The 14,066-nt window shown below is 45.2% G+C and overlaps 1 protein-coding gene across 7 annotated transcripts in view; it reads right to left on the reverse strand.

The window, feature by feature from the left end:
* Positions 1–888: 888 nt before the first annotated feature.
* The window catches only part of ZNF438 (zinc finger protein 438), a 174,523-nt gene continuing 161,345 nt past the window's right edge, over positions 889–14,066 (reverse strand). For 5 of the 7 annotated variants that reach the window (XM_029954348.1, XM_029954352.1, XM_029954349.1 and 2 more), the window contains 2 exons: positions 3,500–5,318; positions 889–2,194 (listed from right to left, as the gene is read on the reverse strand). In XM_029954348.1, the coding sequence (XP_029810208.1) occupies positions 1,576–2,194; positions 3,500–5,318 (2,438 nt within the window). In that variant the 3' untranslated portion in view covers positions 889–1,575. Of the gene's footprint in view, positions 2,195–3,499; positions 5,319–7,490; positions 8,203–14,066 lie in introns of all 7 variants that reach the window. The other 2 variants (XM_029954354.1, XM_029954353.1) reach the window with 2 other exon arrangements.

Here is a 14,066-nt window from a genome sequence, read left to right on the forward strand (position 1 = left end):
GTATTTCCAAAATGCTGCTTAGAATCTGAGGACTGAGTGGTCTACAAATTATTTTATAGTTTGAATTCAAGTTTCAGCGCTTGAATTCAAGTAGTAGTCTTGGTTGATCTAACTTTCGGTGCCTGCAGACCAATCTTCCCAAAAGGTGTGGCACTGAATGGTAAAGTGATTTCATTACTAACCCAGTTCTAAAAATATCAGAGAGTGAAGGTCTGACACGATCTCTTTCACACTGGGTCGTGCATGATGATGGATACACCATGGCAAAATCTTTCAGAGATTTCCACGCTTACTCTCATATTCTCAAATTTATAAAACTCTTTGCAAAAAGTCAAGAATTGAGTTTTCCCTTTCTGGAAAATTTGAGCCAAATTGTGCTTTTGAACAAACACTTTCTTTTAAAACGAGACATTGAAAAGAAGATGACCAACCCACTAGCTTATCAATTCAAATTCAGTTCTTCCTGCTTCGGCAACTTCCTGTAGCACAGAAACATGCTGTGCCCACCCCTGGACAGCGCTTCAGGCAGTTGGGGCTGGCCGCATGCGCAGTACTTTCCCCCAGACGCTGAAACTTCATTTGGACGACTGCTCAAACTCCCCCATTCCAAGAAAATGATTTTGCATCCGGGAAGGCCAGGAGCTCCAAACGGCACTTTCCTGATTCCCAGGTATTTAAGAGGCCATCATTTACTCTTGGCTTTCAAAGAGAACCGTGGGCTTGAAAGGCACAGTTGCATCGAAAATTGATCAGCTAGCGACAACCCGGTGGAGCTCCTTCCTTGGGAGGGACGGCGAGCTGTTCAGACACCTAGCCATCTGGGCTGAACTGTCCAGCGCACTTCCCAGGTTGTAAATCTCCTGGCCCGAAAGACTATTTGAAAAGAACTTTTAACCAAAAAAGTGGTTTTTTTATTAGCTCAAGTATGAAACAATGCTTGATTACTTTGATATGGAACACTACAGCTGTCAGACTTATCAACACCTAATCTTCCAGGCAACGTACATTTAAGAAAATTGCAAAACAAAACAAAATCTAAGTCTTGGAAACATGGATTTTAAATTATGGTAGATGAGAACCTTATTCAATACAGCAGAGAATTTGATAAATATCAACACTCTGTTTGTGGCTGAGACTGGACTGACTCTGCCACCTGGAGATTTGTCACACTGGTCCGTCTACTTAAACAGAAAACAGCTGAACAAAGTGATATACGCGCATGTTCAACCACGCTGAACACTGTATTTGAACAGCCTATAAAATCTTTTACATTTCATTCTCCAAATTTTGATCTTCTTTATTCTCAAATAAAGTCTAAGACATTAATGGTTAGTACATAGACTTTTAAAATAAAACTGCATATGATTAGAAAAATATACATCAAGGGCACACATATATATATATAGATATAGATATAGTAGGAAAATAAAACTATGTACAAAAATCACTTGTGCTCATTAATGCTGATCCTAGTTTGTCTGACTTTTATAATTAAGCACCACCATACAAACACAGGGCTTTGAGAGAAAGAGAAAGCAAGCAATCAACATTCTCTTTACCCCCACTGCCAAGGTTTCATTTCTTAGTTTCCCCGGGAAGTCCGCTCACCCCCTGGCTAGAGAGTGCACTTAAAATTGTCCACAGCTTGGGAGGGTCCTCACAGTTGTGCTCCTGCTCCCAGTGCCGGAGGACCTCTTCTTTCCTCGCCAGCGTCTGTGCACAGAGGACACAGTTAAAGCCTGATTGGGCCTCCAGGAGGAGGGTGTGGGGGCTGGGACCCTCAGAGCCCCGGGGAGCCGACCCTGGCGGCTCCCTGCGTCCGGCTTGGACTCCCTCCATTTTCCTGAGTCTTTCCACATCACTGTGATGATGAAGGCAGGGCTGCCTTTTTAGTTTAGGAAATGCGTGTAAGTCTTCATCAGGGGGACAGCGCTTGACCAGCTTCCTTCTCTCAGGATGTTGTTTCCAGAAAGGAGTGGCGTGTTTCACCAGTTCTTCCTGAGTTTCTGTGCTTCCTGGTAAGACCTCCTCTTGCAGCCGGCCCTCAATTTCCTCTCCATGAACGTAAAGTAAATGAAACTTGATTTCAGCAAAAGACGGAGCGGTGATCTGACAGCGGCCACATTTGATTTGTAATTTGACTTCGTCTGCCTGGGTTAGGAGGAGGTCTTCTTCCAGGCTTGTCTTGTTTTCCCTGGAAAGGGAGAAAGTGGTCTGTGTAAGAGTTCATGCAAAACACAACTGGACCTTCTCATTCTGCTGCTCGCCTTCAGACACTGAAAACACACCCCGTGAGGCGGAGTGCAGGGAACGGGGAACCAGCACACAGGAAGCACAGGCCACGGCAGACACCAGCCGTCACTCCTGCTTGGGGTCATGTGATTCTCAAGCCACCAGCGTCCAGTGAAAGAGTGTTTCCCTCTCTGTCTTTTCCCCAGGGGAGCTAACTATTCTTTGGTTACCAGCTAGGTGCCATCTGCTCCAGTCAGGTAGTACCAAGTGAGGCGCCACAGGGACCCGCTATGTTTGGCCACACCAGCGCTGCGGCGCTTCCTAACCTTGACCACTGAATGCACTTGGAACAGTTTACCTACAAATCAAAATGTAGTGCAGAAAACCATTCAGAAGAGATGTTCCTTTAGGGCGGCTGCTAGATGCGTTAACAAAAGGCACAGACGTCTCTCAGTGGATAGGAACGTCTGAAGGAAAGCAGAGAAACTCCAGAAAAGGCAGGAAGATTTTAAAATGAAGGTGGCAGAGGAAGCCAAACTGAATAAAGTGTTGAGAACAATTAGGACAATTAAGAATGATGAGAGACAGAGAATCTAGACTTAGAGAACGTTTCATCTTCATGGTGCTAATGACAATTCATTTCAGAGAATCTCCCTCTATCATCCGGTGGAGAGCCGGCAGCCTGGGTGGGGGCGGGGGTCTCCCGGGGAGACATTGCTCCAAGCCTTGGGTTATAACTACATAGCCCACTTGTTCGTAGTGCCAGACATCAGTACCTGCACGAGGCAATGGTGGCACAGGAAACGTTAATGTGGCCGGACAGGAAAACTAGGGCACACGTAGAGGGCTGGGCCTGAGACCTGAGAATATGGTCAATATGGGGACACGGAGTCCCTACCAGGGGTCAGACTGTATCTGGGGCAAAAACTGTGGCCACGAGTCTGGGAACATTACTCGTCGAGGAACTATATACAGTGATTCACGATTTCGTATTTCGGATGCAAAATCCCCCGCTCACTCAGTTGTCCCCAGCACACTGCAAACTGGCATCTGTGCCATGGCTCACTGGGATTTGAGGATTAAAAATCACTACTGCTCAGAAGGCGATGAGAAATGAGATCACTCTTCGCAGACCCAGAGGAAGAGGTCGTGACCTCCCGAACTGTTAATCTGAGGGATGGTCCCATCTTTTTGAATAGGAAATATCGCCCTGTTCTCCAAATCCAAGCACCCCTTGCTGCCAGGCCTCCATCCCCGTAGCACTCACCTCTCCACTGGTCCCTCTGGCCCTCTCGTGGTCAGGCCTCTGTTCTTGGATGCGTCCCCTGGCTGCCTTTCGCCGGGGGAGGGCTCCGTGCTGATGACCACCCGGTGTACTTCTTTTAAGTGGCCCAAGTAGACCCTGACGTGGCCAAACACTTTTGCACAAAACTCACAGCACACGAGTTTCTTCAGACGGCTCTCCCCGTGATGGAGGTTCATGTGTGTGCTCAGGCTGCCGGGATGCACGTAGGCCTTGCGGCAGAGCCGGCAGATGTAAGGCCGTCTGTTGGTGTGAATGTTCATGTGGTCCCGGAGGTGCTGTTTGAACTGGAAGTGGAGGTTACAGATGTGACACCTGTGCCACAGTTTCTTAATGCCCGAGAGTCCATTTCTCAGCGTGGCGCCCGGCTGAGGGGAGGTGCCGCTGTCCTGCTTACAGCTGGGGTACTTGGGCACGAGGGGACTGCTTAACAACACGTCCTGCCCGAGGCTGCTGGGCATCGGCGGCTGCAGTGTGCCTGCAGGAGAAGTCAGGGGAGCCAAAGTGGACACAACAATCACAGGCTTGGGCATGATGCTGCGGTATTTCTTCAGAGCCCCTGGTTTTTGGTCACTGGATTCTTGCAGATCAGCTTTTACTCTTTCTTTACTATCTTTACACTTATTAACGACACATTTCCTCCTCTTTCCTTGAAATGCCAAAATTTCATCTGGTACCTTTCGTCGTCTTACTCTTCTCTTTGCTGCCCCGCCGCTGAGTTTTGCTTTGTGGCTGAGATCCGGTCTGGTGGCCGCACAAAAGGTGCTTTCACAGGGGCTCTGTGGGGCAGGTGTCTTGCCGAGCATGTTGGAGGCTGCAGTAGGGCGCTCTGGGACGGAGGGCGCCTTACCACAGGCTGCCCGGAGCCCGGGCATGGAAGCGCCCGGGAGGCTCCCTTCTGGCCGGCCCCCGCACACCTCTGCTGCTCTCCCGCTGGCATAGGGCAGGATGGGCAGTTTACCTCTGGGGACCGGAGAGATCAGCTGAACCTCACTGCTGAACACAGCTGGAGACAAGATGGTCATGGCTTTTGCAAGATCAGCTTGTTCTCTGCATTTTCCACTGGCAAAGGCAGAAGGTTTACGGTAGGTTTCCTCACTCACCACATTTGCCTTCCCTGGAGTCTCTGCGAGGCCCCACTTGGCTGAGGGCTCCTCTGGAGTGGACACCATCGGGGTGGCAGGAGGGTTCAGATTGCCACGGCTGTTGGTCCCTGGGGGTGGAGAGTCTCCGGGGCCACGGCGGTGGGTCAGTGCTGCTGTGCTGACGCTGGTTGGGCTCGGGTCTAGTGAGGGCACTTGCTCCGATGGACTGGGTCTGTGTGGGGGTTCGGGAAGGTCAGGTGGGGAGAGGGACGTGTGGGTCTGGGCAGGAGGTATGCCACCTCCACTCTCAGAGGAGCTCCGAGCAGGTTTCCTTCTTGATCCTTTGTTATTTCTCAGGGGTTGGTATCGGGGAATAGGCAGCTTCAGGTTTTCAGGCAGCGCCAGTCTGGGTTTCTGGATTGGCTGAGTGGAGGGGACAGGTGGCAGAGCAACGAGAGAAAACGTCCCCTCCTGTCCAGCAAGCTGCATCAGAGCATAATTTTGGGTGGGCACCCCCAGGGGCTTGGCATTGATGGAGGGTCCAGAATTCACCTGGTCAGAGAGTGATGCTGAAGGGCATGACAGCGGTCTGGGCGTCACGACTCTGGGCACGAGTTTCGGTGCAATGGTCCTAAAGTGACTCTTACTCTGTAAACCCTTCCCACTCTGAATCGTCCCAGAAGAGATGTTTGATTCACCTGCAATGACAATGGCAATAAAAAGTCACTCTGGTGTAACTGTCCTCATGTGGAGAGTGCAAACAGGCAGCATTTACTCTGCCTGCGATGCCTTCCTAGACTCACCCTTGCCCTTCTGGGAAAACGCCTGTGTTTCTCAAGACCCAGCCTTAAAATAGACCCCTGTCCACCTTCCCAAGGACAGATTATTCTCCACTATGGTTCCAAAGCCCCCAGGATAACATTTACCACTTTTCATAATAATTTTTCTGTTTGTGTGTCTCTCCTACTCAATGCAGAGCTTCTTGAGAGCTGGATTCTGTCTTTCCCAACCCGTATTCCACATCCATCCACTCCATGTACCTACTTCCGGTTCCCAATCTCCTTTCCCGACCTCCCGAGCTGCAGGGACTGTCCTCCGGTAGGTTCTGACATGTGTTTCATATATTTTACAGATATGTATTGTTTTTCCTATTGAATTTAAGCTTTGTGAGGGTACAGCCTCTACTTAATTCAGATCCATATTTCCCAGTGTATCTTCAGTGGGAAACAAATGTTTCTTTTATCAAGCTCATTTCTCACTGGCTTTTAGGACACACCATCTGACCCACTGGCTGGTGTAGTCTGTTTTGCACGGCGGAGGAATTCCAGACTGAATGCTAGCTTTGTTGCTGTTTCCCATGTGACTTGTGAATTTCTTCTCACACCTTTCAAACTGTTTATATGTGCTTTTGCAATTAAATCACCAGTATTAAAAAAGCTGATGTGATACCTTATAAAAATGTTGAATAAAACCAAAATGATACAAAATGGTAAGATACAGAGACAACATAAAAAAGGCATGAATCACATAAAAAGCACCTGCTAGGGCACGAATAGATGCAGTTTTAACTGATACAGTGACCCTTCCTATTCTCTATTTACTAGGTTAACTGAAGACCAAGTACAACTATTCTAAGAGAATAATTAAGGCAACATTTCAATGCACTGCTTCTAAGAACTGAATCATCTTTTATTCCCTGAGACCTCAAGGTCCGAAGGCCTGGCAGCAGTAAAGTTCCCCTTTTCTAAGTTTCTCATTTTAGCCCAACTTGACTCCCACTCACGCTTGCTAGGTACTTACACTATTCTAAGGCTTGGCTATGACAGGCCCACATTCCCTTTCTAAAGCCTTTGGGGGCAGGTGCATTTTGTAATTTACACTTTCAAATTTTAGAAAAGTAATAAGATGCATAAACCCGATATTACATAACACCCGGCAGGGTCTGCACAGCACCCAATTTAAACCTACCACCACTTCTGTAGCAAACATAGGAGTATTCACAAAAAGTGGGACAAATGAAAATAGTCTTGCTCTATTCAGGTTTTGCCTCTGAATGAGTGTGGTACCCAACTTTTGATCATAATTTCTGTTTTCTGAGCTTTTGAGATTCTGGAGTTGTGGATGAGGGACCGAAGGGGCTTTCACGGACAGCAAGTATACACAGATGAACAGACACAATTTCTGCCTTCGCAAGCTGGCAATCTATTTCAATCTACTGAAACAGACAAAATGTTTAAATCAGCCTAAATTTTAATGTCTGCAGTTACTGAACTAACAATTTTAGCAGAAAGTTGTTTCTCTTGGCAAAAATGACACTCCTTGCATAAATAAGTAGCATGGTAGGAATAAGGTTGAAATGTATACGGATCAGCTTGTTTTAGAAAGTAATCCCTCTCCGGTGAAGAAAAAGTATGTTAAAAACATGTTTCATGTGGTGGCTTGCACTGGAGTAAGAAGGAGAAAGACGAGCAGTTTGGGGAAACTCCGGTCAGGAGAACTGTGGGTCCGTTCTTACCCTCTTTAGTTTTGTTACCACGAAGCTCACGGGTGAACGAACACCACAATAGTCTGTTACAGATCCTTCTTTCTACATATCTACATACTTTTATTTATCTTTTGGCTCTCTATCTATAGACTTTAAATTTAAATGTCCTTCATTGTGAGCCTTATCTTCTCATCTTTGCGGAAGAAGTGCTGAAGTCGGCTGTAAATAAATGTTAACTCGAGATTGAGTTTACAGAAAGCTTAGCATTACTGATAGCTTTTGGTTGCTTAAAGACAAGGCTTGTTAAACAATTACGTTGACAATGATAATGGTTTTGGCATCTACACATCGAGGATGAGGAAGCAAGAGAAGAGAGAACACCTACTGCACACTCCCAACGGACCGAGTACAGAAGACCTGGAAGATAAGCGGTCCTGTGCTTGATCAGTCATAAATCCTCGTGAAGTGACAGGTGACAATAACACATCACAGCACAGAACCCATCATCTCGCGCATTTGTTCACAATTGTCCAATGGCTCTTCCTCTCGGCGCTGGAGCCAAAGTCCTTGGAATGAAAGGCCTCACGCCCTCAGACCCTGGGAACCTCTCTGACTGACTTCCTTTCTTCACTACGCTCCAGCCACGGTGGGCTCTGTGCTGTTCCCTCCACGCACTGCACACCCGCCTTCTCGGTCTCTGTACTTGCTGTGCTCACGGCCGCGATGTGCCTCCGCCTTCCAGATACATGCCCAGTACTCGCTGCACAGTTTTCTTCCAGTTTGGTCAAGTGGCTTCTTCCTGGGGAGCTCTTCTCTGACTACCTTCATTAAAACTACCCCATTCTGAACTTCCCTCCTCCTGTCCAGTCACAATTTTCTCTAGCGCATTCCTCCATCGTACGGATTACATCATGGGCCACTGCCTTTCATCACTGACGTGGATTTCTTGAGGGCAGAGAGTTTGTCTACGTCTCCAGGGTCCAGAACAGTGTTGGGCATGTGGCAGAAATGTCATAGTTATTTGCTGAATTTGTAAGTGGTAAATAAGTGATTAATGGCTGAAGTAAAGAATTCATAGACTGAGCCTAGAAAATGCCCTAAAAAGAAGTAGAAAAGAGGGCCATAATTTAAAAGTGTCTTTTAACATTTCCAAATTTCTAAAATTATAAAAGAGAGGATATAGCTCCAGAATTTTTTTCTATTTAATTTTAGTGCTAGAATAAGAAAACGGGTTAGCACCATGATAAAACCCTTTATTTATTTAAAAATTTTTTTAATGTTTATTTTTGAGAGAGAGGGGGAGGGGCAGAGAGAGAGGGAGACACAGAATCCTAAGCAGGTTCCAGACTCTGAGCTGTCAGCACAGTGCCTGACAAAGGCTTGAACTCACGGACTCGGAGATCATGACCTGAGCTGAAGTCGGATGTCCAACCAATTCAGCCACCCAGGCACCCCTAAAGCCCTGTCATAGGAAGGGGATAGGTGAGGGCCTCCGAGTAACCATCTGAGGGAGGAAGGGAACAGTAAATTATGCTGCTCAGTACAAGATAAAATAGTCACAGAAACAAGCAAGTTCTGAAGAAGAAACTGCTTTAAATAAAAACCAGACATCCATAGAGGGGAAAAGCAGGGACTGAAGATAGAAGACACAACTGGAAATGGAAAAACTGAACTACAGAAGCAGAGTACGGTGATGTCAATATGAAGAAGAGCAGAAATAACAAAGACCAGAAGGTACAGCTGAAGCAACAACCAGTGGTCAAGGTCACTTCAAAGTCTCTGAAGATTTAAGTTGGGAAGGGGCTTCCTATTTTTTATGACCAAATGTAAGAAAGCAACCTTCTGACAGTTAAGGTTTCCAGAAATGAAACTAGATATATTTTACAGAGCCATCCAAAAGGGAGGGAGCTGATTATGATGCATTAAAGTTAATGTGCTTGGATTGATCTTCCAAAGTTTCTACATTACAGTGGAAATAAAATCACATAGGAAGAACAATGCCATTCAAAGAAAAAGGAGGCCGACTCTGAGGCGGGAGCAAAGGAAACTGGGTAACTGGTTGTGCCAGCAAGGGAGAACACTGTGCAGTGAGCAGCCTGGCAACCTGAAAGAGAGTCCATGTGGCAGTATGATGACTGCCAAACAGAGTCAGCTTTCAAGTTTGCTGCAGTTCAAGAGAGTGGATCCTGGGGTAGAAAAGTTGATCAGTTGTCTTCATGATCAACAATTAGAAGATAATCACAAGAAATCTTTGGGGTGAAAGATAAGGCTTTATTGGATCAATGTAACCTACTCATGCTGGCCTGGATCTATCTGGAAGTCCGGACAAGGGAGAAGGTGTCTGCAAAGGTGGTGTTGCACCCTCTTCCCCAGAACCATTAATGATGGAGCAACAAGGAACGGAGTGATGCATTGGAAGAAATGTATATGGCAGGAGAAAGAGGGCAAGGTCCTAAAGTAGAAGAACAACCCCTAGGAATTACTTAAATATGTCCAGCAATAGGAAACTCATAAAGTACACATCCAACCACAGAATGTAATACTACGCAACAGTAAAAAAGGAGGGTAGGGTAGACTGATCTGGAATATTTTCCGAGAGATGAGATGTATAGATTATTATTATTATTGTGTTGGATTAAAAAAATAGTGAGGCACACACACAAATATTCCTTATAGGCACAGAATATCTCTGGAAATAAACAAAAGAAACTAGCATTAATAGTGGCCTTTGGGTTGGGGGCGCAGAAAACTTAGAGGTCAGGATGCGGCGCGTGCTTATTCCCACTGAATACTCTGCGCCTGGCACACAGGAGGTTCACACATATCTGCTGAATGAATGCAAGGAAAATGAAGTTTCCCTTTTGAATCTGTTGTTAAAAGGGGTACCTTTAGGGAGGGTCATGGTGGGTAAGTGTGTGTCTGTGCATAAATGACTGTGTCTACATTACACGCGGAGCGTCTTCGGTTTTTTATTTTCTTTGCCTATTTAAGGACAAGAATGGCTAACGATAAGGGAAGTAATCTAATGATCTGACAGGCTGTGCTTAACTTCCCCCCAAAGTTAAGCACTGAGAAGTATTAGAACTCATTACTTCCCAAGGACAATGGGAGTCCTGAGGATTGTTCCTGCAAACACTAGGCTCTTCAGGAGGAAACGAGGCAATCTGCAATAAAGGTCAGTTATGCTAAAATAACCACAGGTTTGATTTTTCTTTTTCGTTTTAAAGTAGTTTGAACAATAGGAGTCCTTAGAGAAGCTGAAAATGCTGTTAAGTTTTTAAAGCTCTAAAACACTAGGATGTGTGACCGTAGGAAGTCTTTCTTATACAGACTTGGGTAGCTACCACGGTGGTTTGCTTCACGCACATTTACAAGGCCTCCCCAGATGGTGTGGCCGACAAGTCCTCCCTGTCACCTACTGAATTATAGATCTCAAAGAAGTGTGCACTATATAATGAGAGGTAGAAATTTCCAGTGACATTCATAATTTCTGGAAATCCTGCAAAATTTCCCATAACACAGTTAAAGAGACTCACAGGATCTCAGGCACTCAACATGGACTTTTATTAACTGAAAACATAAAAGACTCACTCAGTAAAATTAATTTTGTGCAATTATACAACGTGAAACTTAGTATTAGGATTTTAAATATGGGCTGCTTTTACTATGTTAAGTGTATTAAAGAAACTATTTTGAAAAGTGACATTTACAGTTGGTGAAAAACCGATAGAACTGTGGATTATAGGGAAACATGAAGGCATAGAGACCTTATTATGGGCTGGAATCTGTGCTAGATCTTTTAATTGAGCCCTCACACAAGCCTGGCAAATAAATATTATTGTCCCCTTTTTACAGATTAAGAAAAATAGGACTTGAAGACATTAAGTAATGTGCCAAAGTCCACACCACGCAGATCTGTCCATTCCGATCTGAAGCAATGATTTTCCTCTCCTTCATTCTCCCCTCAAAGGGGCTAAATTATATACAGTTGTCCTAATTAACTTCAAAATAGTGTTATCCCTGAATTTTACAGAGAGACAAAAGGGGAAATTTGAAATAGAAACGGCTTGTCATCTGTATTCCAAAATTTCAATTACCATTAAATGATTCTTTCTGAAAGCCCACTTGTTAGAGAGAATTCATGAAAAATTGATAGTCATTTGAGGGTAAGAGCAGATTTTTTAAAGGCACATTTGCCCTTAACATCCATAGGCCTCAGACAAGTCCAGCAAAGTTGCCAGATAATAGCTGTTTGGAGAAAGTGCAGTGTGTGTCCTCCTCCATCACCGCCTGAGGACTGGTCTGATGGGTCTCTGTCACAGGGAGACACAGAGGGCTAATGGCACTCCATGGGGGCATGCGAGCCAGCTTGATCGAAGTGCCTCACATCAAGGCCGGCGGAGATGATACCAGGCATCTGTACAGGACAGGCAATTCCCTAGAAGGCTGCCCACCACCCACTCCCGCATTTCCACTGACAGATCCGCGGCCTGCTCTGTGGCCTCTCAGGAAAGCTGTTCCCACTCATCCCTTCGTTGGTTTGGGCCCAGTTCTATCTCCCCGTCTGTTGGACCCACGGGCCTGCTGCTGAGCATGGAGTGGTGAGCGGGCAGAGACGAGAGCCCCCCTCTTGAAATGGGCTCCCTGGACCTGGGCTCAGAACGGAAGTCCTGGCGAAGTCTGAGCCACAAAAGAGCCAAAAACTTCTAGATGTTGTTTAGGTTTTAATTTTATTAAACTGAAAGGCCCTATTTTTTAATTTTATTTGTTGGAATCCCTGTTCTCTCTCTCACTTGGCTTTCTAATGAGAAATTCCAGTTGGGGTTCAAACTGTTTTGGAACATGGTTTCTGGTTAAAACAAATATGGTAAAATCCTGGAGAAGCAGGAGATAAAAGAAATGCCTCATAACAAGGGAGTTTAGCTTAATTTTGTTGTAAACCTGTAAGCACGTTTACCGCTGCCGACCTTCTCCCCAGGGCACCGGCCAGGCGCTGCAGGGAGAGTCCACAGGAATTTATGGAGCAGCGACTACACAGCACACTGTAAAATGTGCTGGCAAAAGGCACCAGTGTTTTTTTGTGTCTGCAGACTCAGGGTGTCATTTCTAGTCCACTTATCTGTAGCACTAAGACCTCCTTGAGTCAGTACATCTAGGACCCAGATCTCTGGCAATCTGATACCATACAAAGGAAATAAGCACTTTCTGATCCACTATCTTGTATCCGGAGCCCACTTCTGTCCATTTTCCTTGCACACTTCTCTGCTCTGCAGAGCTGTGCTCTTAGCTAGGGCCTTCTCCTTCCCTCCTGCAACACCAGCAGCGATGTCAAGGCACCCTCCTTCAGGACATGCCTTTGAGAGCTGTCTTGCCCAACAGCGAATTCATTCCCTAGCTCAGCAAGAAAGGGAATTCTTGTTTTCAGAGCACCAGAGTTTTGTTATTTCCTAGCACTCATCAAATATTTTACATGCATTCTCATTTAATACACACACACACACACACACACACACACACACACACACGAGTTACAAATTACTGGTATACACATTTTATAGATAACGATTTTGAAGCTGGTAAGTAACAGTGCTGGAACTCAAACCTTGGCCCAGTTGGCTCCAAGGGCTCTTTCCACCTTTACATGCCAATTGAGCATTTATGCTTGGTGAAGGCCCCTATCATGGTCTCTAGCGGATACACAGTTCTGGAGTTCAGACAGATGAGGTTTCAGCTCCTGGATCTGTCTTGTGACCTGGGAAATTCACTTTCTGAGCCTAAACGTTCTCATTTACAAAAATGGCATAAGCGTACGCTGCTGCAAAGGCCACAGACAGGATTAAAAGAAAAGGGTACCCATGAAGGTGTCAGGATAGTGCCTATCACAGTTAGATGCTCAGCAGACATTAGTTCTTCACTTTCTCTTGACAAAAAGCATGAGATTCCTGACATTTATTTTTGGTGGGAAGAAGAAAAAAATGCACAAATCTTGAATGCGAATCATAAGGAGATAGTACTGCATCCTTAAACGGATGTTTCTTTGTTGAGAGGTAAATGAAGGAAAGAGGGAAGAAATGGCTCTAACTTGTGAATAATGGTCCCCCTAAAACTGTAAAGCATTTTTTTGTGCCTCTCTGTAGCCACCTGGACCACAGCTCAATCTTCCCTACATCTGACCTATCCTACCACCCTCTCTTCCTCCCTCTGCCCCTAAATTTTACATTCTATTGAAAAGGTGCTAAGATGAACAGTTACAGTGAATAGGAATTAACATACATGCATTTTAAAGAGCTGTTTTATCAGGACACTCCTCCCTGTTTTAGTTTATACTGAGTATTGATGCTAATTGCTGTTGTTCTTAACCCTTGCAGGGAAGAAAGTAGCTCCCCTAGCAGACCTTTCAAGGGGTGGGGTGAGCGCAGGTCTCAGTGGCCCTGGGAGGAAAGGGGCCTAGGGGACACGGGCCACAGCTTGGCAGCACTGTGAGAGCAATGGCCATGCAATTGTTGATTCAGGAGGAAAAATAAATGGACTCTCACAGAGAGTATGGGCAAGTCCACCACAATTCTGAAAGCATGTTCTTGTAGATTTCAGTATTTTGGTGAGGAAATCGTCATGAAGAAAAAAGTTTAAGATAGCTTGAGCACAGAAAGAGAAGTTGGGCACCGAAAGAGGAGCCCATAAAACTCAATTAATTAGACATGTAAATGCACCCAGAAGCAAGAGGAAATAAGCATTCTTTATGGAAGAATTTAAAAGACAATTACCTAAAATGTTAATGGCAATACAAGGAAAAATAATACAGCATGGTTTGTTAAGTTTGAATAAATAATTATTGTTTTGGGGCCATAAATTCATGTCCCAAAATGAAATGAAAATTTAAAAAGCATTGTTATTTAAAATGCATTTTAATAATCTTCAATTTCAATGAATTTCTCCTTCATTTTAATTATCAGTCTTTTCA

The sequence above is a fragment of the Suricata suricatta genome, chromosome 10 (genome assembly GCF_006229205.1).
Source record: "Suricata suricatta isolate VVHF042 chromosome 10, meerkat_22Aug2017_6uvM2_HiC, whole genome shotgun sequence".
Lineage (NCBI taxonomy): Eukaryota > Metazoa > Chordata > Mammalia > Carnivora > Herpestidae > Suricata > Suricata suricatta.